Below are 27911 nucleotides of genomic sequence, written 5' to 3'. Positions count from 1 at the left end.
AGATTCCAGTATTTGGTTGAAATTTGACTTTTTGGTGGAAAATAAATTTTCTTAGTTAAAAACGTAAATAACTATTTTATTGAAAATTTGTTGTTTTTTTTTGTTGAAAATATAACTATTTGTTTGAAAATTCAGGTACTTTGTTGAAAATTTCACTTTTTTAGTAGAAAATTATTTTTCTTGGTTGAAAACGTAACTATCATGTTGATATTTTTTAAAAATAATGTTTATATAACTTTTTGACTTTTGGTTCAAATATAATATTTTTTGGTTAAAAATTCAACGATTTGGTTGAAAGTTCCTGAATTTGGTTGAAAATTCGTTTTTTTGTTGATTTTTTTTAATATTTCGTTTTTATTTTTTTATTTGAAATTTCAACTATTTGGTTTGGTAGAAAATTATTTTTCTTGTTTGAAAACGTAACTATTTTGTTAAAAATTTATTTCGAAAATTACGTTTTTTAAATATTCCCCTTCTGGTTGTAAACTAATATTTTGTAGTTGAAAATTTAACTATTTGATTAAAAATTCATGCATTTTATAGAAAATTTGACTTTTTGGTAGAAAATAAATTTTCTTAGTTAAGAACATACTTATTTTGTACAAAATTCGTATTGAAAATTTTTTTTTTAATTCCATTTTGGGTTTCAAATTAATATTTTTGTTGTTGAAGATTCCAGTATTTGGTTGAAATTTGACTTTTTGGTGGAAAATAAATTTTCTTACTTAAAAACGTAAATAACTATTTTATTGAAAAGTTGTTGTTTTTTTTCTTTTGTTGAAAATATCACTTTTTTAGTAGAAAATTATTTTTCTTGGTTGAAAACGTAACTATCATGTTGATATTTTTAAAAAATAATTTTCATATAACTTTTTGACTTTTGGTTCAAAAATAATATTTTTTGGTTAAAAATTCAACGATTTGGTTGAAAGTTCCTGAATTTTGTTGAAAATTCGTTTTTTTGTTGATTTTTTTTAATATTTCGTTTTTATTTTTTTATTTGAAATTTCAATTATTTGGTTTGGTAGAAAATTATTTTTCTTGGTGTAAAACGTAACTATCTTTTTGAAATTTTTTTTAAATAAATTTTTTTAACTGTTTGACTTTTGGTGAAAAAATAATATTTTTTTTTGTTACAAATTCAACTGTTTGGAAAAAAATTTATGTACTTTGTTGAAATTTGACTTTTTTTGACAGGAAATTAATTTTCTGGTTTGAAAACGTAACTATTTTGTTAAAAATTTATTTCGAAAATTAGTTTTTTTAAATATTCCCCTTCTGGTTGTAAATTAATATTTTGTAGTTGAAAATTTAACTATTTGATTAAAAATTCATGCATTTTATAGAAAATTTGACTTTTTGGTAGAAAATAAATTTTCTTAGTTAAAAACATAACTATTTTGTACAAAATTCGTATTGAAAATTTTTTTTATATTCTATTTTGGGTTTCAAATTAATATTTTTGTTGTTGAAGATTCCAGTATTTGGTTGAAATTTGACTTTTTGGTGTAAAATAAATTTTCTTAGTTAAAAACGTAAATAACTATTTTATTGAAAATTTGTTGTTTTTTTTTGTTGAAAATATAACTATTTGTTTGAAAATTCATGTACTTTGTTGAAAATTTCACTTTTTTAGTAGAAAATTATTTTTCTTGGTTGAAAACGTAACTATCATGTTGATATTTTTTAAAAATAATGTTTATATAACTTTTTGACTTTTGGTTCAAATATAATATTTTTTGGTTAAAAATTCAACGATTTGGTTGAAAGTTCCTGAATTTTGTTGAAAATTCTTTTTTTTTTATTGATATAAAAAATATTTTATTTCTGATTGTAAATTAAAATTTTTTAGTTAAAAATTACTAAAGGTTCCTAAATTAAATCAAAATCTGTACTTTCAGTTGCAGAAAGGAACAATATCAAGTCGAAGCAATTATTGTCCTTTGGACCTCTTCTCAGGAGAGTCCGATCGGATGCGTCGGGCCTTAAAAAGCCTCCTTGAGGATCCTCAGAACAATTTGAAAATCTTCAAAGACGGAGTCGTCGTCTTCGATCAAGATTCCGAGACGAACGATCTGAAGAGCGTTTTCAGGGAGTGGTTCCCAGGTGCTACCGAGACAGCTGGCAGCAACCTGGCTGACAAGCATTTCGACCTCTTCTTTGCCCTGGTACGGGAAGCCCTTCTCCGAGAGTTCCCTAACGAGGGTCAGGACACGAGGGACTCGGGCCGGAGTCCGATGTCGTTCGAGATAAGTCCGGATATCGAAGTTCCCTCACGTCTTAGTCCGGAAATCGTGGCCAAGACTAAGAAGCTTCTCTACTTCACGAATGAGGTAGCTTTTTAGAATTAAGCATCATAAGTAATAATTAATTCTTCTCGTTTTGTCATGTTGGACGTTTAAAACTTTCTAATAATTTCCATTTTGAACCGATTAGACATTTCTCCTGAAAAATAGTGATTTTTTAAATTAAAATTATTGATTTTCAATCCAGAGACTTAATGTTCTATCAATTTTTTTTAATTTTTAACAAAATACATGAATTTTTAACCTTATACTCGAATTTTCAAATAAAAAATATTTTTTTCAACCAAAAATCAAATAGTTAAATTTTTAGTTAAATTAAATTATTTTTTAAAAAGTGTCAACAGGATAGTTACGTTTTCAACCAAGAAAACAAATTTTATACCAAAAAAATGAAGTTTTCAATCAAATAGTTGACTTTTCAACTAAAAGATATTAATTTACAAACAGAAATGGAATATTAAAAAATAAATTTTCAACAAAATAGTTACGTTTTCAACCAAGAAAATTAAGTTTCTACCAAAAAAGTCAAACCTGAATCGAAATACAATAAATTCTCAACCAAATAGTTAACTTTTCAAATAAAAAATGTTATTTTTCAATCAAAAAGCAAGCAGTTAAATTTTTAGTTAAAATAATTATTTGAAAAAAAAATGTCAATAACATAATTACGTTTTCAACCAAGAAAAATAATTTTCTACCAAAAAAATGAAATCTTCAACCAAATATTTTCATTTTCAACTAAAAAATACTAATTTGCTATCAGAAATGGAATATTAAAAAATAATACATTTTCAACCGAGAAAATTAATTTTCAACCGAAAAAGTCGACTTTTCAGTAAAGTACATGAATTTGCAACTTAATAGTTTACTTTTCAAATAAAAAATGTTATTTTTCAACCAAAATTCAAACAGTTAAATTTTTAGTTAAAATAATTTTTTGCAAAAAATATTACCAAAAAAGTCAAGTTTTCAGTAAAATAAAATTAATTATTAACTTAATAGTTAGCCTTTCAAATAAAAAATATTATTTCCAACAAAAAATCAAAGAGTTAAATTTTAACTTCAAAAAAATAATTTTTTACCGAGAATTTATTTTCTACCTAAAAAGTCTTCAACAAGATACGCGAGTTTTCAAGCAAATATTAGAATTTTCAACTAAAAAATTTTAATTTACAATTAGAAATTAAATATATTTTTGAAACACCAAAAAACAAATTTTCAACAAAGTTTATAAATTTTCAATTAAATTATTGAATTTTAACCAAAAAATATTACTTTTCAACCAAGAAAAATAATTTTAATTTTAATTTCAATCAGAAATAAAATATTTTTTTTAATCAACAAAAAAAACGAATTTTCAACAAAGTTCAGAAACTTTCAACAAAATCGTTGAATTTTTAACAAAAAAATATTATTTTTGAACCAAAAGTCAAAAAGTCATATAAAAATTATTTTTTAAAAATATCAACATGATAGTTATATTTTCAACAAAAAAAAAAACAACAAATTTTCAATAAAATAGTTATTTACGTTTTTAACTAAGAAAATTTATTTTCCACCAAAAAGTCAAATTTCAACCAAATACTGGAATCTTCAACAACAAAAATATTAATTTGAAACCCAAAATGGAATATAGAAAAAAATTGCGTACGAATTTTGTACAAAATAGGTATATTCTTAACTAAGAAAATTTATTTTCTACCAAAAAGTCAAATTTTCTATAAAATGCATGAATTTTTAATCAAATAGTTAAATTTTCAACTAAAAAATATTAGTTAACAACCAGAAGGGGAATATTTAAAAAAAGTAATTTTTGAAATAAATTTTTAACAAAATAGTTACGTTTTCAAACAAGAAAATTAATTTCCTATCAAAAAAAGTCAAATTTCAACAAAATACATGAATTTTTATCCAAATAGTTGAATTTTTAACAAACAAAAAAATTAATTTACAACCAGAAATGTAATATCTAAAGTAATACTATTATCTGGTTTAATATTTTAATTTTTGTTGGTAGAAAATTAATTTAAAAAATACATGAATTCAAATATGAATTTTCAGCAAATCTCAAACAGTTGAATTATGAGTTCAAAAAATTACGTTAAAAGAAAAAAATCTGAACAAATTTTTAACAAAATTGTTGCGTTTTTAACGTAGAAAATTAATTTTATACCAAAAAATTCTAATATAAATAGAACATTTACATGATCAATTACCAAAAATTCATTAAAAAAAAAACTTTCTTGAATAAAATAGTGAAACTCTCAGCTAATTTATTTTAAGAAAACAGTTGCATTTTTACAAAAATAAAAAGATTCTAATAATTTATATTTTTATCCGATTAGACGTTTTATCTGTAAAATAACTCAATTTTTAATTAAAACGATGGATTTTCAACCAAGAAAATTAATTTTTTACACAAAATTTTTATTTTGAAGAAAGTACATAAATTTTCAAGCAAACAGTTACCAAAAAATAAATAGTTACATTTTCAGTTACAAAGTTAATTTACAACCAAAAAAGAAAAAACTAATTTGAAAAAAAAAACAAAAAACACACTTACGTTGCCAACCAAGACAACTAATTTTCTAATTCTTAAAAATTTTAATGTTTTTGTTCAACCTTTTCCTTCTTTGGTTGAAATTTTATTTTTTTGGTGAAAATTTAACTGCCTTGTAAAAAATTCGTTTTTTTGGAATGAAAATTCAACTTTTTTGTTAAAAATTCATCTATTTTGTTGAAAATTCGACTCCTTTGATTGAAAGTTTAACTATTTGGTTGTCAATTCGACGGTTGTTTTAAAATTAACTTTTTGTTTCTTAAATTCAATTATTTGATTCAAATTTCATTTCTTTTGTAAGCAATTTCAAACATTTAGTTAAAAGTTCATCTTTCTTTTTGGATCAGTTCAATTGTTTTTGATTTAATATTTAATTCTTTTTTGTTTGAAGTACAGTTACAAATTTATCTTTTGTTCACAATTCATTTTTTGGATTCAAAATTCAAAAATTTGGTTGAATTTTGTTTCTTTCTCGACTAAAAATCTTGTTTCAAGATTCGACGATTTGTTTAAAAATGAACTTTTTTGTTGAAAATTCATTTTTTTTATCGAAAATTTAACATTTTTTTTCTTTCAAAATACAACTTTTTAGTTCTTTTTATTTCAAATTTCACTAATTTGTTGAAAATGTAACTGTTTAATTGAAAATAAATTTTTTGTGTTGGAAATTCATTTTTTGCTGCAAATTTATAATTTGGGATTGATAATTTGTCTTTCTGCTTAAATTTCAACTATTTGGCGGAAATTCCTAGATTTGGTTTGAAAATCTCTTTTGATTAAATTGTTATTTGTTACATTTAAAAATCTTGTTTTGGTTGAAATATTAAATGATTTTTTTAAAGATTCATTTCTTCGATTGAAAATTAATCTCTTGGTTAAAAATTTAACTGTTTTGTTGAAAATTAATTTTTTTATTGAAAATCTATCTATTTAACTTGAAAGTTCATATATTTTATTAAAAATTCGTCTTTTTTTGTAGAAAATTATTTTTCTTTGTTGAGGATTCATCGTTTTGTTTTTAAATTCATTTTCGTAATAAATTTTTAACTATTTCTTTGTTTTGAAATTTAACTATTTTTTGAAAATTCCCTTTCGTTCGGTTTAAAAATTTATTTACTTTTCGGAAAATTTAACTATTTGCTTGAAAATTATGAATTTTAATAACTAAAAATTTATGTATTCTATTTTTGGTTAAAGATTTACTTTTTCGATTGAAAATTGAACTATTTGGTTAAAAATTAATTTTTCTGGTTGAAAATTCATTTGTGTGTTTAAAAATTGGAAGGTTTTGTTGAAAATACCCTTTTTTATTTAAAATTAAGTTTTTTAATGAAAATTTAAATATACTATTTTTTATTGTAAAATTATTTTTCTTAGTTAAAAATTTAACTATTTGGTTAAAAACTCATTTTTTTGGTTTAAGATTCATCTTATCGGTCTTATATATTGATAATCTTATATATTTTGTGGGAAATACGTTTTTTTGTACTGAAAATGAATTTTAATAACTAAAAATTTAACTATTCCTTTTTTGGTTGTGTTTCAAAATTGAAATATTCGGTTGAAAATACATTTTTTTCGTTTAAAATTAAGTTTTTTAATTAAAATTTAAATATACTATTTTTTATTGTAAAATTATTTTTCTTAGTTAAAAATTTAACTATTCTATTTTTGGTTAAAGATTTACTTTTTCGATTTAAAATGTAACTATTTGGTTAAAAATTAATTTTTCTGGTTGAAGATTTATTTATGTGTTTAAAAATTGAAATATTTTGTTGAAAATACTTTTTTTCGTTGAAAATTAAGTCTTTAATTAAAATTTAAATATCTTATTTTTTTGTAAAATTATTTCCCTTTGTTACAAATTTAACTATTCCCTTTTTTCAACAAAATAGTTATGTTTTTAACCAAAAAAATAAACTTTCTACGAAAAAAGTAAATTTTCTACAAAATTCATGCATTTTTAACCAAATACTTGAATTTTCAACTTAAAAATATGAATTTACAGCCAGAAATTAAAAATTGAAAGAAGTCAAATTTTTAACAAATTAGACAAATCCTCAACTAAAATACTAAAAAACTTTTTTTTTTAAATTACAACAATTATTTTTCTTAGTTAAAAATTAAACTATTCCCTTTTTGTTTAAAGAATCGAATACTTGATTGAAAGTTGAACTACTTTGTTGAAAATGATTTTTTTTTAACATTCATCATTATTGTTGAAAACTCATCTCTTTAATTAAAATAGAATTATTTTCTTGAAAATGTGTCTATCTGGTGGAAAATTAATATTCTGTTTAAAAATTCATATATTTTGTTAAAATTTAATCATTCTATTAAAATCTTGTCTTTCTAGTCGAAAATTAATGTGCAAGGATAAAAATTCATAGTTTTAATGTAAAATTTCACTATTTAATTAAAATATCCATTCTGTTGAAAATGTAATATTTTTACTTTAATATTGATATTTTTGTTATCTATTTTTGTCTTGATACAATTTATTTTTGTATTTTTGAAGAAAAAAAAATACTTTTCGTCTTAATTTTTTTCAATTTTCTCAATTCCACGTTCACGTGATAGATTATTTTATTTTCCTTGTAATTTTTGCAATTGATTTTTTTCTCTGAGATAAAAACGTTTGATAAATTCTTAACCCAGTTTCTTTTAAATTTATTAAGATTTAATCTTTTTTCAGGAATGCGATTTGACAAGTACCGACTTGCCCCAGGGTTCAGTTCTTGAACGAATTCTCGAAATTCAGAGACTACACTGCCACGGAGCCGACGTCATTTATTGGATCTTCTCCAAATTCTCGCCGATTCTCGACAACGAAATCATCTATTCCAGTCTGATTGATATTTACGAATCTCGAGAAAATATACCACACTGGACACATTTGGCCAAGAGCATAGTGAGTTAATATTCCAGTGAAAAGTGGAATTAAAAATTCACCCTGGTTTCTTTCTTTTATCAAAATCTTGAAACTAAAATTTATTTTCTAAACACAAATTCCAGTCTTCTAGCCTAATATTTCAATGGTATTAAAAAATAACTTCAATTTTTATTTAAACTATTTTTCTTTAGTCTATTAATGATCAAAATTTTTATTTATTTATCTCAGGCTTCACGGTCTTTACCGTATTCCACTATTTTCTCGTTTTTCCTTTTAAATTGATGGGTTCCAATTAAAATTATTTATTTGGAAATTAAGTTTTTTGTTGAATATTTAACAATTTAGTTGAAATTTTTTTCTTTCTTGACTGAAAAAGGTTTTTTTGGTTGAAAATTCAAATATTTTGTTTAAAGTTCATCTCTTTGGATAGACATTTTATTATTTTTGGACTAAAAATTAAGACAATTTAGTTTTAAAAAATTTTATTTTCCGATTGATAAACTTTTTATGGTTAAATTTTCAACTCTCTTGTTGAAAATTCATATCTTTAGGTAAAAATTTGAACTATTTAGTTAAAAATTAATTTTATTTTCTGAAATTGTTCCATTTTCGGTTTAAAATTTCACTTTTTTAGTTGAAAATTTAACTATTTTGTTAAAAATCCTTTTTTTTTTGGTTGAAAATTAATCTTATTTATTGTAATTGTACTATTTTATTAAAAATTAATTTCTTTTAGTTAAAGATTTAATATTTTAGTGGAAAATTTATCTCTTTGGTTACAAATGTAAATATTTGTTCAAAATGCGTTCTTCTTTTGGTTAAATTCAAATATTACTGATATAAAACTTAATTTTTTTGTTTAATATATAATAATAAAATATTTTTACTTTTTTCCAGAAAAATCATATTTTAGGTTCAAAAATTCAACTGGTTTGTAAAAAATTGTCTTTTTGTGTGGAAAATTCAATAATTGGGTACGCAATGTAATTATTTGGTTGGAAATTAATCAACTATTAAATTTTCTAACGATTATTAAAATTTTTTTCTTTTTCAACAGAAAAATCTTTTTTGATTAAAAATTAAACTCTTTTGTTGAAAATTCATATCTTTGAGTAAAAATGTTGTCTTTTTTCTCGAAAATGTTGAAAACCCCTTCTTTTTTTTTAAATTGATTTTATTTAGTGTACTTTTACTGGTTTGTTAAAATTTTTTTTTTTTTGGTTGAAGATTTAATATTTTAGTGAAAAATTTATCTTTTTGGTCACAAATGTAAATATTTTGTTCATAATTCTGCCTTCTTTTGTTTAAATTAAGATATTACTGATATAAAATTTCAATATTTTTAATTTTTTCTCGAAAAATCATATTTTAGGTTCAAAAATTCAAATGGTTTGTAAAAAATTGTATTTTTTTGTAGAAAATTCAATAATTTGCTTAAAAATGTAATTATTGGGTGGAAAATTAATCAGCTATTACATTTTTTGACGACGATTAAATTTTTTTTCTTTTTTAACAGAAAAATCTTTTTTGATTGAAAATTCATATCTTTAGGTGAAAAATTTTATTTTTTAAAATGAAAATTCGTCCATTCGGGTTTTGAATTCAACTGTTTTTTTTTTTGCAAAATAACTTTTTTGATTGAAAACTCAAACTGTTTTATTAAAAATTTGTCGTTTTTGGTTAAAAATTCAAAGGTTTTGTTGAAAATTCATTTGTTTTGTTTGAAGATTCAACTATTTGGTTGAAAATTAATTTTATTTTCTGAAACAATTTCTGCGGCAATCATGCTAAAAAATCATCCTTTTAGTTGGAAATTTAAATACTTTGTTGGAAGTTCGTCTTTTTGTATTGTAAATTCCACAATTTAGTTAAACATTTTTTTTCTTTTTTGACTGAAAAACGTTTTATGGTTGAAAATTCAACTCTTTTGCTGAAAATTCATATCTTTAGGTAAAAATTTTATCTTTTTTGTCGAAAATTCATCCATTCGGATTTTTAATTTAACTATTTTTTTGAAAATTAACTTTTTTGGTTGAAAATTTCATTGCTTTGTTAAAAATTGGTGTTTTTTGGTTAAAAATTCAAATATTTTATTGAAAATTTATATGTCTTGTTTGAATATTCAACTTTTTTGGTAAAAAATTAATCTTATTTAGTGAAAAAATCAACTACTTGGTTTAAAATTGTACTGCTTTGTTAAAAATTAATTTTTTTTTGGTAGAAGATTTAATATTTTAGTGGAAAATTTATCTCTTTGGTTACAAATGTAAATATTTTGTTCAAAATGCGTTCTTCTTTTGGTTAAAAGAAAATATTACAGATATAAAATTTAATTATTTTTTATTTAATTTAATTTTTACTTTTTTCTCCCAAAATCATATTTTACGTTCAAAAATTCAACTGGTTTGTAAATAATTGTCTTTTTGTGTAGGAAATTCAATAATTTGGTCCAAAATATAATTATTTGGTGGAGAATTAACGAACTATTACATTTTTTGACGATTAACATTTGTTTTCTTTTTTAACAGAAACATATTTTTTGATTGAAAATTCAACTCTTTTATTGATAATTCATATCTTTGGGTACAAATTTTATCTTTTTTCGTCAAAAATTCTTCCATTCGGATTTTGAATTCAACATTTTTTTGGAAATTAACTTTTTTGGTTGAAAATTTCAATGCTTTATTAAAAATTGGTGGTTTTTGGTTAAAAATTCATATATTTTATTGAAAATTCATATGTCTTGTTTGAATATTCAACTTTTTTGGTGAAAAATTAATTTTCTTTCCTGAAACAATTTTGTGGAAAAATTATCTTTTTTAATTAGAAATTTAAACGCTTTGTTGAAAGTTCGTTTTTTTGTGTTGTAAATTCAACAATTTAGTTAAATTTTTTTTCTTTCTTGACTGAAAAACGTTTTATGGTTGAATTTTCAAAACTTTTTTTTGAAAATTCATATCTTTGCGTAAAAATTTTATATTTTGTGATGAAAATTCGTCCATTCGAGTTTATAATTCAACTTTTTTTTTGCAAATTAACTTTTTTGGTTGAAAATTCAACTGTTTTGTTAAAAATTTGTGTTTTTTTGTTAAAAATTTAAAGGTTTTGTTGAAAACTCATTTATTTTGTTTGAAGATTCAGCTATTTGGTTGAAAATTAATTTTATTGTCTGAAACAGTTTCTGCGGCAATCAGGCTAAAAAATCATCCTTTTTAGTTGGAAATTTAAATACTTTGTTGGAAGTTCGTCTTTTTGTGTTGTAAATTCCACAATTTAGTTAAAAAATTTTTTTCTTTTTTGACTGAAAAACGTTTTATGGTTGAATTTTCAACACTTTTTTTGAAAATTCAGATCTTTGCGTAAAAATTTTATATTTTGTGATGAAAATTCGTCCATTCGGGTTTATAATTCAACTTTTTTTTTTGCAAATTAACTTTTTTGGTTGAAAATTCAACTGTTTTGTTAACAATTTGTGTTTTTTTGTTAAAAATTTAAAGGTTTTGTTAAAAACTCATTTATTTTGTTTGAAGATTCAGCTATTTGGTTGAAAATTAATTTTATTGTCTGAAACTGTTCGATTTTCGGTTTAATATATCTCTTTTTTAGTTGAAATTTAACTATTTTGTTGAAAGTCCCTTCTTTTTTGTTTAACAATTAATCTTATTTAGTGAAAAATTCAACTACTTGGTTTGAAATTGTACTGCTTTGTTAAAAATTAATTTTTTTGGTCATATATTTAATATTTTTGTGAAAAATTTATCTTTTTGGTTACAACTGTAAATATTTTGTTCAAAATACGTTCTGCTTTTAATTAAATTCAGATATTACTGATATAAAATTTAAATATTTTTTAATATATAATAATAAAGTATTTTTACTTTTTTCTCGAAAAATCATATTTTAGGTTCAAAAATTCAACTGGTTTGTAAACAATTGTCTTTTTGTGTAGAAAATTCAATAATTTGGTCCAAAATGTAATTATTTTGTGTAAAATCAATCAAACATTACATTTTTTGACGACTATTATTTTTTTTTTATTTTTTAACAGAAAAATCTTTTTTATTTAAAAATTCATATCTTTGCGTAAAAATTTTATCTTTTTTCTCGAAAATGCATCCATTCGGGTTTTGAATTCAACTATTTTTTTGGGAATTAACTTTTTTGGTTGAAAATTCATATGTTTTGTTTGAAGATTCAAATATTTGGTTGAAAATTAATTTCATCGTCTATAATTATTCCATTTTCGGTTTAAAATATCTCTTTTTTAGTTGAAAATTCATCTATTTAGTTAAAAATTTAACTTTAATGTTGAAAATCCCTTCTTTTTTTGGTTGAAAATTAATCTTATTTAGTGTAATTGTACTGTTTTGTTAAAAATTAATTTTTTGTTAAAGATTTCATATTTGAGTGGTAAATGTATCTCTTTGGTTACAAATTTAAATATTTTCTTTAAAATGCGTTCTTTTGGTTAAAGTCAGATATTACTAATATAAAATTTAAATATTTTTTAATGTATAATAATAAAATATTTTTACTTCTTTCTCGAAAAATCATATTTTAAGTTCAAAAATTCAACTGGTTTGTAAAAATTTTTTTTTGTAGAAAATTTAATAATTTGTTAAACAATGTAATTACTTGGTAGAAAATTAATCAACTATTACATTTTTTGACGATGATAAAAATTTTTTTTTCTTTTTTAACAGAAAAAACTTTCTTTATTGGAAATTAAACGCTTTTATTACAAATTTGTATTTCTCGTTTGAAAATTGATCTCTTTTGGTTAAGGATTTAACTATTTTTATTGAAAATTAAACTATTTCCTTGGAAGTCAACTTTTTTTGTTGAAAATTCAACTATTTGATTGAAAATTAACTTTTTTTTAAATTTAACTATTTTGTAGAAAATGTTGCTTTATGACTAAAATATTCAAAAGTTTTTTAAACTATTTTTTTCTTTCCTGAATAAAAAATCATTTTTGGTAGAAAATTCAGCAGATTTTTTAAAAGTTCGTATTTTTACATTAGAAATTCGTGTCTTCGTAAAATTTTCTTTTTTTGTGGTTCAAAAATGCAACAGTTTTGTGAAAAAGTTCTCTTTTGACTTAAAAATTCAATATTTGGTTAGAAGATTCAACAATTTTGTTGATTTTTCCTTTCTTTTTGACTGAAAAATCTGCCTTGATTTAAAATAAAAATAGTTTTGTGGTTGAAAGATCAACTATTACATTTTTATTTAAGAATTCACCTTCTTTGGTTAAAATTTTTTTTTTTTTTTGGTTTGAAAATTCGTTTCTTTTGGTTGAAGTTTTAACTTTTTACCTCGAAATTCAACTATTTCGTTGAAATTAACTCTTTTTTTTTAAATTCATATTTTTGGGTTAAATATTCATCTTTTCGGCTGAAGAATACAATAGTTTGGTAAAAAATTCAACTATTCTGTTTATTATTTTTTTAATTGAACTCTTTTGATGAAAATTTGTTTTCTGTTGCTTTTTTTTACTGCAAATTTAATTACTCTATCTTTGATTAATAAAATTTTCTTGAACTATTTGTCCGCAAATTCGTATATTTTGTTAAAAATTCATCAATTTAGTTGATTTTTTTTCTTCTAAACTTAGAAATCTTTCTTGATTTAAAATTAAAATTTTTGTTGACAAAAATTTTTTCTTTCTTTAGTGAACAATCTGTCTTGGTTTGAAAATTCAACTATTTAGTTTAAAATTAACTCTTTTTTTCAAATTCAACTGTTTTAGAGAAAATACGCATTTTCACTTAAACGTTTAACAATTTGGCTGAAATATTTTTTTCTTTTATGCATAGCAAATTTTTCTGCTTGAAAATTGAATAAATATTTAATTTAACTAGAAATTTTTTAAGTATAATTCAACTGGTTTTGATTAAGAATAAATTTATTTTTTGTTTAAAAAATCAACATTTCATTTTTCGTTAAGAATTAACCTATTTCTTTGAAAGTTAAACTACTTTGTTAAAAAATTAATCTGTTTGGGTGAAAAATTAATTTATTTTCGAAAATTTATCTAATATTTTTTTAAATATTATTTAGTTTAATATAGTATTTTTTCTGTTCCAGAAATCTCTCCTAATCAGCGATCAATATCATTCCGTGAAAGAAGATATAAACGAGAAGGAGGTGGAAATATTTATTGATGATCCAATTGTAATCCAGAATCATCGAAATAGTAGCAAACAAAAAATCCGAGAAAGCCTCACGGCTGAAGATAAAAATATAATAGGAAATTTTCCAATTGAGGAACAATTAGCTGCTCTCGAAAATTATCTTCTTTTTCGTACAGCTAGGGATTGCTCGATACTTATCGCTTTTCAAGAAATTAATCAGTAAGTTACGCTAATTCTTAAATATTAATCTAAAAAAATTTGAAACAATTAATAAATAATAATTTTGAATTAAATGTGTTCAGAATTTAAAGAAAATATTCGGAACTATTTTGAATATAAAAGTTTCCGAATTTTAGAATAGGTAAAATTTCGAAAAAGGGCAATATCTCAAATGGAATGAAAGGGAATTGAACTTTTATTATTTCTAAATAAAATCGTTTAAAATTAAATATTTTGAAATTGAAACATTTTTTATCAAAAGCTCTCAAAGTTGAAAAATTTCATACTATAAAATATTTAAAATGATAATAATTAAAATTTTAAAAACTTGCTTATTTAAATTTCAAACGAATTGAAATTGTCTTATTTCTATTTAAAAGCTTCAAAGTTGAATAATTTCAAATTTCTTATTGTATTAGGCAGTTTCGTTAGAAAGGAGTTGAAAATTTTTAATTTCTGATTGAAAGATTTTGGAAAAAAAATTTTTTTTGCAAGATTTAAAAAAATTTTTAATTTGAATCGTTTTAATAGATATTCACAAGTGTCGAAAAAAATATCAAAAATCATTTAAAATTTGAAATATTTAAAAAAATGTAAAACAAAGTGTAGATTTTTGAAGGTTTCGAATAAAAAATTTAGAAGCCTTTTAAAGATTTTGGAAGATTTTATAATAATGAAAAAATGTCTAAGATTCCATTTGAAAAAAAAGTTCGTAAGATTTCCAAGATTGTCGAAAAAAATCTGGAAGATTTTAAAGCAATTCCCTATAATTCGTAGGATTTGAACAAAAAATTTGAATCATTTAACAGATATTTAGCAATTTAAAAATAATTTTTAAATCAAAAAGATTTTTAAAAAATGTAAACAATATGTTTTTGAAGAATCTGAAATATAATAAAAATAAAATTTCAGAATTTTAAATAATTGTGTAATTTCTAATTCAAAGCGTTCAAAATTGAATAATTTCAGATTAAAATTTTGAAAATTAGACAATTGCCTTAGAAAAGAGTTGAAATTGTGTTATATCTAATTGAAAGATTTTAGAAAAAAAATGTTATTTGCAAGATTTAAAAAAAAGTTCAATTTGAATCGTATTAAAAGATATTTACAAGTTTTGAAAAAAATATTAAAAATTATTTAAAATTTGAAATATTTAAATATATGTAAAAGAAAGTTTTGAATTTTGAAGGATTTGAACAAAATATTTCGAAGCTTTTTAAAGATTTTGAAAGATTTCTTAATAATAAAAAGACATTTCTAAAATAACATGGAAAATTTAAAACGATTTCTTATTTTGAAATAATTAATTTAAAGAGAAATTGTCGACAAAAATCTAGAAGATATTAAAGCAATTTCTTTAAATTTGTAGTATTTGAAAAATAATTTGAATCATTATAACAGATATTTGGAAATTTAAAAGAATTTCCAAAAAAATTTCAAATTTAAAAATATTTAAACAATATGTATATTTTTGAATATTATGAAATCAAATTAAAATCAAATTTTTTAAACATCAAAATAAAAAAAAGTGAAAGAATTTTTTATAATGGGAGACTCATTAGAAATGAGTTGAAATTGTTTAATTTCTAATTCAAAGCATTCAAAATAGGACAATTTAATTTTAAATTGAAGAATTTTGAATTCGAGTGATTTCAGATTTATATTTTGAAAATAAGGCAATTTCAATGCGTTAAAAATTGAATTATTTTCAGATTGAAAGCATTCGAAATTGAACAATTTTATTTGGAATTGAAGTTTTTATAAATTGGATGATTTAAGATTAAAATTTTGAAAAAGGGCTATTTTAAAACGTTACAAATTTAAATATTTTCAGATTAGAATTTTGAAAATTGGATTATTTAATATTTAAAGGAATTCAAATTGTATAATTTCTAATTTAAAACGTTCAAAAGTAACGAACATTTTGTAACTTTCGAATTTAAATCATTTTCAATTCAAAGATATTCAAATTTGACAATTTAATATTAAAAACTAAATTGTTTTAGAGTTAAAACTGCTGAAATTTTAGAATTTTCAATTGTTATTATATTTAAAAGGTTAGAATTGATTCAACAAATTCAAACGAAAAAATAATAAACTCAAATTCTTTTTAATGAGAAAACCTTCAAGTCTAAAAATTGAATTATTGTTTGAAAAAAGGTCAAAATAAAAAGTAATTTTTAATTAATTAAAACTCAAACGAATCCGAACTTCATTTACAACTAAAAAAAATTTAAGTCACCAAAAATTGTGATATTAAAATCTTTTTTATACATTTAGTAATTTTAAGATTTTTAATTCGTAATTTTATTCTTTTAAGTTAAGTTTCAAATGTTCAATATTTTGGAACATTTTCAAATAAAAAATAATTTAAGCTTTAATGCCTGATTCTGAAACCTTCTGGGTTTTAAGGCTTAAATTTTATAAATTATTGTTCTCATTTTTCATTGTTTGAAAATTATTCTGGAGGTATTAATTAAAACATTTTTATTTACAAATCCTTTACTGTAAAAACTGTCCAAATTAAATATTTCGATTTGGTATTATACGATTTAGAACAATTAAAAAAATTATATAATTTTATACGTTAACAATTGAAATTCAACAATTTAGAATATTCAAATAATAAATCAATTAATTTAAAAAGGACTCAATTTGAAACCTTTGTTTTTTTATATGAAAATTTTCAATTTCGAAAGATGTGATAGTGAAATTGTCCTGACATTTTTAATAATTAAATATTTAAACCACAAAATTGTGAAATTTGAAATAGGAAAACTACGAAAGTTATGAAATTTCAAACCACTATTTTTATTCCAAATTTTAATCTGAAATCTGAAAGTTTTCGAAATTCTTTATTTCAAAATAAAATTGTTTAGTTTTAAATTCTTTCAATTATCGATTTACAATTTAAACTCCTTTCTAATGAAATAGTCCAATTAAAAGAACTGCAGTCTGAAAATATTCAATGTTGAACGCTTTTATTTAGAAATTAGACAATTTCAATTCCTTTGAATTTTATATGATCCAATTTTCAAAATTTTCATATAAAAATATTTCAATTTTTAACGTTTTGAAAGTGTCTAATTTTCAAAATTTTTGTTTAAAATTATTCAACTTTGAACCCTTTCAATTAAAAAAGAATAGAATTAAAATTCCTTTAAAATTCAAATGATCCAAGTTTCAAAATTCTAATCTGAAAATATTTCAACTATTAACTAAATTTAGTCTAAAATTGAAACTTTTTTTTTAATATAAAATTTTTCAATTAGGAAAGATTAAATAGTGATATTGTTTTGAAATTTGAAATATTTACATTTTAAACCACAAAATTGTGAAATTTTTAATTGAAAATCTGAAAAAATTAAGAAATATCAAAACAATATTTAAATTCCAAAGCTTATTCTAAAATCTGAGAATTTTTCAAAATTCTTTATTTCAAAATAAAATTCATTAGTTTGAAAATCTTTCAATTAGTAATTTGCAATTTAAATTCCTTTTAATTTTATATAATCCAATTTTCAAAATTTCCCCATGAAAATATTTCAATTGTAGTTTAAAATTATTCAACTTTGAACGTTTTCAGTTCGAAATAATTCAATTGCAATGCCTTCGAAATTCAAACGATCCAATTTTTAAAATTCGAATTTGAACATATTTGAATTTTTAACTAAATTTTCACTAAAATTGAAACCTTTTTTTTAATATGAAATTTTTTAAATTTCGAAAGATTAAATAGTGAAATTTTCATAAGATTAATATTTATATTTTAAACAACAAGATTGTGAAATTTGCAGCCGGAAACCTACAAAAATAAAAAAATTTCAAACCAATATTTATATTCCAAAGATTATTCTAAAATCTGAAATTTTTTCGAAATTCTTCAATTCCAAATAAACTTCGTCATTTTTGAATGCTTTCAATTATTCAATTTAATTTCCTTTGAAGTTTAAACGATTCAATTTTCAAAATTCTAATCTGAAAATATTCTAATTCTAAACTAAATTTTGACTAAAGTGGGAACCTTTTTTTAATATGAAATTTTTCAGTTTTAAATACTTCCAATTAGAAATTTGCAATTTCAATTCTTTTTAATTTTATATAATCCAATTTTCAAAATTTTCATATAAAAATATTTTAATTTTTAACGTTTTGAAAGTATCTTATTTTCGAAATTTTAGTTGAAAATTATTCAATAATGAACACTATCAATTAAAAAAAAATTCAATTTTAATTCCTTTGAAATTCAGATGATCCAATTTGAAAAATTCTAATCTGAAAATATTTCCATTTTTAACTAAATTTAGATGAAAAATGAAACTTTTTTTTAAATATAAAAGTTTTTAATTTGGAAATTGCTCTGACATTTTTAATACTTATATTTTAAGCCAAAAAATTGTGAAATTTGAACTGGGAAACCTGCAAAAATTAAGAAATTTCTAACCAAGATATATATACCAAATCTTATTCTAAAATCTGAAATTTTTTCGAAATTCTTCAATTTAAAATAAAATTGAACAGTTTTAAATTCTTTAAATTATAAATTTGCAATTTAAATTTCTTTTAATTTTATATGATCCAATTTTCAAAATTTTCGTATAAAAATATTTCAATTTTATAACCTTTTGAAATTGTCTTATTTTAGAAATTTTAGTTCAAAATGACTCAACTTTGAATGTTTTTAATTCGAAATAATACAATTTCAATTCCCTTAAAATTCAAAAGATCTAATTTTCAAAATTCTAATTTGAAAATATTCGAATTTTTAACTAAATTTTCACTAAAATGGAAAAATTTTTTTTTCACTGTAAAATTTTTTTATTAGGAAAGATTAAATAGTTAAATTGTTCTGAAAGTTTTCTTATTTATATTTTAAACCACAAAATTCTAAAATTTGAAATTGGAAACCTACAAAAATTAAGACATTTCTAACTAATATTTATATTTCAAAGCTTATTTTAAAATCTGAAAATTTTTCGAAAGATGTAATAGTGCAATTGTTCTGATATTTTAAATATTTTAAACCACAAAATTGTGAAATTGGAAACCTGCAAAAATTTCGAAATTTAAAAACAATATTCATATTTCAAATTTAAGCTTTTTCTGAAAAATTTCGAAATTCTTCAATTCAGAATAAAATTTGGTCAGTTTTAAATACTTTCAATTAGAAATTTGCAACTTAAATTATTTTTAATTTCATATGATTCAATTTTCAAAATTTTCGTATAAAAATATTTGAATTTTTAAATAAATTTTCACTAAAATTGAAACCTTTTTTTCAATATGAAATTTTTTAAATTTGGAAATATTAAATAGTGAAAGTTTCCTAAAAGTTTTAATATTGATATTTTAAACCACAAAGTTGTGAAATTGGAAACCTGCAAAATTAAGAAATTTCAAACCAAAATTTATATTCCAAATTTTAATCCGAAATCTGAAAAATGTCGAAATTCTTCAAATCAAAATAAAAATTTTCAGTTTTAAATTATTTTAATGTTTATTTAATTCAAGCTTGAAGCGTCAAAAATAAAACAATTCCAAACTTCGTTTAAAACTTGAAGCATTCCTAAAGTAGGATCTTAAAACTAATTTGTTCAAACTAATTAATTAATTAATTTGACATCAGACAATTTCAATTCCTTCAAATTTAATATAATCCAATTTTCAAAATTTTAATCTGAAAATATTTCAATTTTTAACTATAAACTTAGTCTAAAATTGAAACTGTTTTTTAATATAAAATTTTTCAATTTCGAAAGATGTAATAGTGAAATTGTTCTGACATTTTTAATATTTATATTTTAAATAACAAAATTGTGAAATTGGAAACCTGCAAAAATTTCGAAATTTAAAAATAATATTCATATTTCAAATTTAAGCTTTTTATGAAAGATTTCGAAATTCTTCAATTTAGAATAAAATTTGGTCAGTTTTAAATACTTTCAATTAGAAATTTTCAACTTAAATTATTTTTAATTTCATATGATTCAATTTTCAAAATTTTCGTATAAAAATATTTGAATTTTTAAATAAATTTTCACTAAAATTGAAACGTTTTTTTCAATATGAAATTTTTTAAATTTCGAAATATTAAATAATGAAAGTTAACTAAAATTTTTAAGATTGATATTTTAAACCACAAAATTTTGAAATTGGAAACCTACCTAAATTAAGAAATTTCAAACCAACATTTATATTCCAAATTTTAATCCGAAATCTGAAAAATGTCGACATTCTTCAAATCAAAATAAAAATTTTCAGTTTTAAATTATTTTAATGTTTATTTAATGCAAGCTTGAAGCGTCAAAAATAAAACAATTGCAAACTTCTTTCAAAACTTAAAGAATTCCTAAATCAGGATCTTAAAACTAATTCGTTTAAACTAATTAATTAATTAATAAACAATTTCAAGTGGAAAGAAAATGTAAAAGAAAAAGTCACCACACAAAAAAAATTGAAAAGAGAGCGAATGATAAATTATTGTAGAAAATTATTAATTAATTATTATTAGCTTAATTTATTTATGCCTTTTATTTTTTGCAGAAATGAATCTGAGAGAGTTCCGGAGACGAGTTTGATAGAAATTTCGAAGAATCTTAAATTCGCCGTGAGTGTCCGGATTTCGGATTTGGATCCAAAAAGCGTTCACTCAATCGAAAAGCATCGTCGTCGCGATCTGGAAACTCTGAACGCCGTGATTCACATAATTGAGGACGAATTAAGTCACAGAAATCAAAATCGAGTTGAGAATTCGTCATTGTGATAAAAAAAAACTGCTTCCTCAATACGCTATCCTGTCATTTCAAATAAAAAGCATTATTTTTAATGAAGAATGTTTAAATTCACCAAATAAACATTAATTTTAACCATGTTTTTTGCAATTGAATTTTTTCTGATCGACTCTTCTTACCATCTTTTGAAAAATAATTAAATTTTAATGAAATCGTTCGAAGAATTTTTTTATTTAAGAAAATATTTTTTAAAGAAATAATTATATTTTAAGATTATTTACTTATTTTAAAAATTGGAAACAGAGTTGTAGAGAATGTTTTCCCGAAAAACATGGGCCGTAATTGATTAAAATGCAATCATTTTTCAAAAATTGGTAAGAAGCGACGTTCAAAAAAATTCAATTGCAAAAAACATGGTTAAAATTAATGTTTTTTTTGTGTTTTAAATTTTTTAAATAAAAAATAGTGTTTTTCATTTGAAATGACATCAGTTGGAATATTTTGATTCTTAAAATCATAGAAAAACTATTTTTTTTTTAGATATCTGACTTTCGGCACGAAAACTATCTCTTACAGAAAATTTGTCTCACTGGAATCATTATTTATTGCTCATACTGTTAGATTTTTTTATTTGGGAATTCTTCCGTCAATGCTTACAATTTTTAATTATTTAATTTTGAACGCTTTTAATAAGAAATTAGATTATTTCAATTCCTTTCAATTATAAATAATCCAAATTTTAACATTTTAATTTGAAAGTATTTCAATTTTTAAGTTTATTAAATCGTCTTATTTTCGAAATTTTAAGAAAGAAAAAACCATTCAATTTCGACATTTTGCAATTAAAAATAAAACTGTTTAATTTATAATGCTTTCAATTAGAAATTTATAATTTCAACTCCTTTATGATAAAATTGTCGAATTTTCAACATTTTAGTCTGAAATTTCGAATGTTGTTAATTAGAAATAATACAATTTCCATTCCTTTGAAATCCAAATAATCCAATTTTAAAATTTTAAACTAAAAATAATTCAATTTTTATCGTTTTGATATTATCTTATTTTGAAAATATTATTTTTAATTTATAAATATCTATTAAATAATTGCTTTAAAATCTTCCAGATTTTTTTCGACAATTTTAGAAATCTTTCGAAATTTTTTTCAAATGGAATCTTAGATATTTATTCATTATTATGAAATCTTCCAAAATCTTAAAAAGGCTTTTACATTTTTGTTCGAAAACTTCCAAAATCTACACTTTGTTTTACATTTTTTTTTTATATTTCCAATTTTAATTATGTTTTATATTTTTTGAAAACTTCTAAATATCTTATAAGACGATTCAAATTTCTGTTAATGTTTTTAAAATCCTGAAAAATAAAAAAATGTATTCTAAAATCTTTTAATCAGAAATTAAATAATTTCAACTCCTTTCTAACGAAACTACATAATACAATTTCCGTTCCTTTTTTAATTTAAAGAATCCAATTTTCAAAATCCTGATCAGAAAAGTAGTTAAATTTTTATCGTTTTAAAATAATTTTATTTTCAAAATATTAATCTGAAATCAGAAAAATTTCAAACTTCTTCAATTCAAAATAAAATTGTTGAATTTTTTACAATTTCAACTCCTCTCTAATGCAATTGACAAATTTTCAAAATTTGAATAAAAAATTTTTCAATTTTAAACGATTTTAATTAGAAGTTAGGCCATTTGAATTCCTTTGAATTTTATTTGATCCAATTTCCAAAATTATCATATGAAAATATTTCATCTTTTATCGTTTTAAAATGATTTATTTTCAAAATATTAATCTGAAATCTGAACAATTTTAAATTCTTTAATTAAAAATAAAATTGTTTAATTATGAATGTTTAATTGCTTCAATTAGAAATTTACAATTTTAACTTTTTACGAATGAAATTGTCGAATTTCTGAAATTTTAGCCTAAAATTTTTCAATTTTGAATATTTTTAATTATAAATAATAAAATTTCTATTCCTTTGAAATTTAAATAACTAAATTTTCAACATTTTAATCTGATAATAGTTGAAATTTTATTGTTTTGAAATTGTTGTATTTTCGAAATTTTAGTCAGAAATTATTCAATTTGGAACGCTGTTAATTAAAATCTCAGTATATTTCAATGTTTATTTTTTTAAATGATTCATTTTCAAAATATTAATCTGAAATCCAAAAATTTCGAAATTCTTCAATTTATAATAAAATTGTTTAATTCTTAATATTTAATGGTCTCAATTAGAAAATATACAATTTCAACTTTTTACTTATGAAATTGTACAATTCTCAACATTTTAGTCAATATTTTTCAATTTCAAATACTTTAAATTAGAAATAATACAGTTTTAATCGTTTTCAAACTGTCTTATTTTCGAAATATTATTCTGAAATCTGGAAAATTTAGAAATTCTTTCATTAAAAAAAAATTGTTTAATTATGAATAATTTCAATTAGAAATTTACAATTTCAACTCCTTTCTAATGAAATTGTCGAATTTTCAACATTTTAATCGAAAATTTTTCCCTTTTGAATGCTTTTAATTAAATTTAATACAATGTCAATTCCTTTGAAATTTAAATGATCCAATTTTCAAAATTCTAATCTTAGTATATTTCAATTTTTATTGTTTTAAAATGATTTATTTCAAAAATATTGATCTGAAATCTGAAAATTTTCGAAATTCTTAAATTCAAAATGAAATTGTTCAATTTAACATTTCAGTCGCTTTTAATTAGAATTTAGAAAATTGCATTTCCGTTGCATTTTTTAAATCCAATTTACAAAATTATCATATAAGAATATTTCAATGTTTATCGTTTTTAAATGATTTATTGTTTAATTTCGAATGCTTAATGGTTTCAATTAGAAATAATACAATTTCAACTTTTTACTAATTAAATTGTCCAATTTTCAGCATTTCAGTCTAATATTTTTCAATTTTGTATGTTTTTAATTATAAATAATACAATTTCCATTTCTCTGAATTTTAAATGAATCTATTTTCAAAATTCTAATCTGAAAATACTTGAATTTTTATCGTATTAAAATTATATTCTTTTTAAAATATTAATCTGAAATCTGGAAAGTTTTGACATTCTTCCATTAAAAATAAAATTGTTTAATTTTGAATGCTTTTAGTTGGAAATTATACAATTTCAACTGCTTACCGACGAAATTGTTGAGTTTTTTATTTTTTTAGTCTAAAATTATTCAATTTTGAATGCCTCTAATTAAAAATAATACAATTTCAATTTCTTTGAATTTCAAATTATCCAATTTTCAAAATTCTAATTTCAAAATTTGTCCATTTCTAATTTTTTGAAATTGTCTTATTTTCTAAATTTTAATCTAAAATTATTCAGATTCCAAATTCTTGCATTCAAAATAAAATTTGTCAATTTTTAATGCTTTATTAAAAATAATACAATTTCTTCCTTTGAATTTTAAATGATACAGTTTCCAAAATTCTAAACTGAAAATATTTCAATTTTTAATATTGTGAAATTGTTTTATTATTCAAATTTTAATCTGATATCAGAAATTTGGGTAAAAGTTGAACTACTTTGTTGAAAATTGATCTTTTTAATTAAAAATTCAACTAATTTTGTAAAAGTTGAACTACTTGGTTAACAAAAACCCGTCTTTCGGGTTCAAAAATTTATAATTTTGATTAAAAATGTAGAAAATTAGTCTTTTTAGCTAAAAATGAGTTTTTTTTGTTCAATATTAAATATTTGGTTGAAAATTCAGCTTTCTAGGTGGCAAATTCAAGTATTGGGATAAAAATTCAATTTTATTCTCGAAATTTTTGCTTGTTTTGAAAATTTAATTATTTTTTTTGAAAATTCAACTTAAAAAGATCAATATAACCCAGGAGTGGAATAGCTACATAAAAAAAAATTTAACAACGTAGTTAAATTTTCAAAAAAAAAGAAGAATTTCTAATAAATTGAATGTTTAACAAAAAATTTGATTTTTTTAAGGAAAAATGTAATAGTTGATATTGCAACCAAAAAGGATTTTAATTTCAAATCAAAAATATTTATATTTTACAACAACAAAAAATTTTCAACCAAATAATTGAATGCTAAAACAAAAACGTACTTCCAATTTAAAAAAATTATATTAATTCCAAAACAAAAAATACAGATTCTCAATAAAAAATGGAACTGTTGAATTTAACTTTTAAAAAAACAACAGAATTTTCAACAAAGAAATATTTTTTAGTTAGTAAAGAAAAAAATGTTAAAAAATGAATTAAACAAATTTCTATTTTCAACTAAAAAATATCAATTTTCAGTCCGAAATGGAATAATTAAATTTTTACTTAAAACTAGTTAATTTTCAATTTTGAAAAAAAGGTATTTTCAACAAAATATGGAAAAATTTCAAGTATTTGTTTAAAAATTCAACTATTTTATTGGAAATTGTACTATTTGCATGGAAAATTTGACCGTTTGGATTGCACATTTTTAGTTATTCAAAGGTCAACTCTGTTCTAAAAAATTTAATTATTTGGTTAAAAATTTAACAGTTTTTGTTTGAAGTTTAGTGTTTTTTATTTGAAAATTCGATAAATCGGTCTAAAATTGAACTATTTTGTTGAAAATTTAACTATTTCAGCAAAAAACATATATTTTTTAATTTAAAATATTTTTTTTCGGTTAAAAGAAAAATAAATTTGAGATTAGTACATTTTAATCTGATATTTTATTTTTTTATTCCGTAAAATGAAAATCTAAAATCCCGAATTTCCATATAAAAAAGTAACATTATGAACAATTTATTAAAAATATATTTCATTGCGACAAAATTTTCATTGAGCCGATGCTAAAAAAAATATATATAGGAAAGTAAATTTTATTTTGGTAGCGGTTTTACTTTCTAGTCTCAGTTTTTAAAAACATTTTATGAAATTTTGGAATCAAGGTTTTAATTTTTAATCAACTTCCCGCAAGGAGCAAGTATTTTATAAATTATTAAATTTTTGCAATTTAATTGTGTGTGATTTAATGTAAGTTGATTCTTAATACCGAAATTAAATTTTTTTTCGATGTTCATGTACTTCGTTGTATTAATATATTTTCTATTGGGAAGGTCAAATTATTAAGAAAATTTTAAAATAAATTTGTACCTGAATGAATGGAATGAGAGAAATTTGAGTGTGATTTTGTCTCATTTGCCATCGAATGTAAATCAATTTTGATTTTTTTAACATGATATCTTTGTAACAATTAATAAAAGTTAAGTTTAAATTGTTAATAACATTAGAATTTTACGTTTATGTTGAATCTTCTATGGGACATTTGTGGTGTATTTATTTGTTTTCGTGATCTCTGAAAAGAAAAAAAAAAAGAAATTTGTGACTGCTGCAAATTTCTGGCGTTGTAAAAAGAGAAAAGCTTAATTTATACAAATAAAAATTAACTAGGTAAATTATTTTCTGTGTTCAGAATTATTTCACGAGTTATTTTTTAACAAAAGCGTTGCACTTTTAACCAAGAAAAATTTGTTAGTTAAGAAAAAAAAAGTCAACCAAGTTGTGGAATTTTTAAAATAATAAGACGACTTTTCAATAACAAATTAAATTTTAATTAAAAAATATATAAAATTTTTGTCAAAATATTAACAGATACAATTATTATTTTACAAAAATATTGTATTCGGAAATATTTTAGTTTTATCAATTTACCATGTGTACGTACTGATGTTTATTCTAAATTAATATTTCACATTATTTTAATTTTTTTTCCGAGTAGCACTTTGCCATAATTTTAATTTCTTCTAATTTCTATTCACCATAATTTTTATATTTTACTATCAATAGTATTGACTTTAAAAAAATTTTATTTTTCATCATTTTTCTTGAAAGTAGAAAAAAAATTTCAAGTCCAATGAATTTCAGTATTTGAACACAAAACTACTTGAATTTTTAACCAAGAAAAAAATGTAAATTTTATACCAAAAAAGACTATTGATTCAGCACAATAGTGGAATTTTCAACAGCAACAAAAATTCAACCAAATTATTAAATTTTTGACTCAAAAGTTTTCAACCAAAAAATAAAAAAATTCAACCAAATTATGAAATTTGTAATTCGAAAGTAAAAAGACGAATTATTTGACAAAAAATTCTTTTTAAAAACATTGTTTAATTTTCAACAAAATACATAAATTTTCAACCAAGAAGAATAATTTTCTACAAAAAAAAAATACCAAAAAAAATGGATTCCCAACAAAAAATGGAACTGTTGAATTTAACTTAAAAAAAAAGGATTTTCAACAAAAAAATATTTTTTAGTTAGGAAAGAAAAATATGTAAAGAAAACGAATTAAGAAAATTTGTATTTTCATTTAAAACATACCAATTTTTCAACCGGATAATTTAATTTTCTACCAAAAAGGTGATATTTCAACAAATTACTTGAATTTTCAAACAATTTCAAACAAAGAAGTTTAATTTATAACCAAAAAAAAATTTTTTTTAACAAAATTGTTCAATTTCAACAAAATATATGAACCTTAAACCAAGAAGTGTAATTTTCTTTAAAAAGTCCAATTTTTAACAAAATAATTTAATTTTATGCCAAAATGGTTTAGTTTTTTATAATAAAAAAAGATAAAATGCAAACGGAAATGGAATGCTTAAGTTTTCAGTTAAAAAATTTAATTTTCCATCGCAAAAAAACAATTATTTTCAACCCACAAGAATAATTTTTATTGTTCTGAATTTATATTTTAGCATAATTTCTATATTTTGCAAATAATAATCCATAATATTGATTTTTCCGAAGTCCTATTCGGTAAAATTTAAATTTAATTCTCTGCCAAAAATACGCATTTTTAACCAAAATGGAAGTTTATTTTAAAAAAAGGCATTTTCAACCAAAGAATTTAATTTTCTACCAATAAAAAAAGTATCTATCAAAGTATTAAATATTCAACTAAAAAAGAAACGAATTTTCAATCAATAAAATTAATTTTCTATGAAGAAGTTAAATTTCAACAACAACAAAGAAACGATTTTTTATGAAAGACTTCAA

General features: G+C 20.9%; 1 protein-coding gene across 4 annotated transcripts in view; it reads left to right on the top strand.

The window, feature by feature from the left end:
* LOC117175262 (inositol-pentakisphosphate 2-kinase) overlaps positions 1-20952 on the top strand; it is a 396916-nt gene extending 375964 nt beyond the window's left edge. For all 4 annotated transcript variants that reach the window (XM_033364969.1, XM_033364965.1, XM_033364966.1 and 1 more), the window contains 4 exons: positions 1902-2333; positions 7562-7777; positions 13850-14115; positions 20659-20952. In XM_033364969.1, coding sequence (XP_033220860.1) covers positions 1902-2333; positions 7562-7777; positions 13850-14115; positions 20659-20878 — 1134 coding nt within the window. In that variant the 3' untranslated portion in view covers positions 20879-20952. The remainder of the gene's footprint in view (positions 1-1901; positions 2334-7561; positions 7778-13849; positions 14116-20658) is intronic.
* Positions 20953-27911: the final 6959 nt, after the last annotated feature.

Source organism: Belonocnema kinseyi, chromosome 6 (genome assembly GCF_010883055.1).
Source record: "Belonocnema kinseyi isolate 2016_QV_RU_SX_M_011 chromosome 6, B_treatae_v1, whole genome shotgun sequence".
Classification (NCBI taxonomy): domain Eukaryota; kingdom Metazoa; phylum Arthropoda; class Insecta; order Hymenoptera; family Cynipidae; genus Belonocnema; species Belonocnema kinseyi.
The sequence above is the reverse complement of the archived record's forward strand: the minus strand, read 5'-3'. Positions and strand labels throughout refer to the sequence as shown.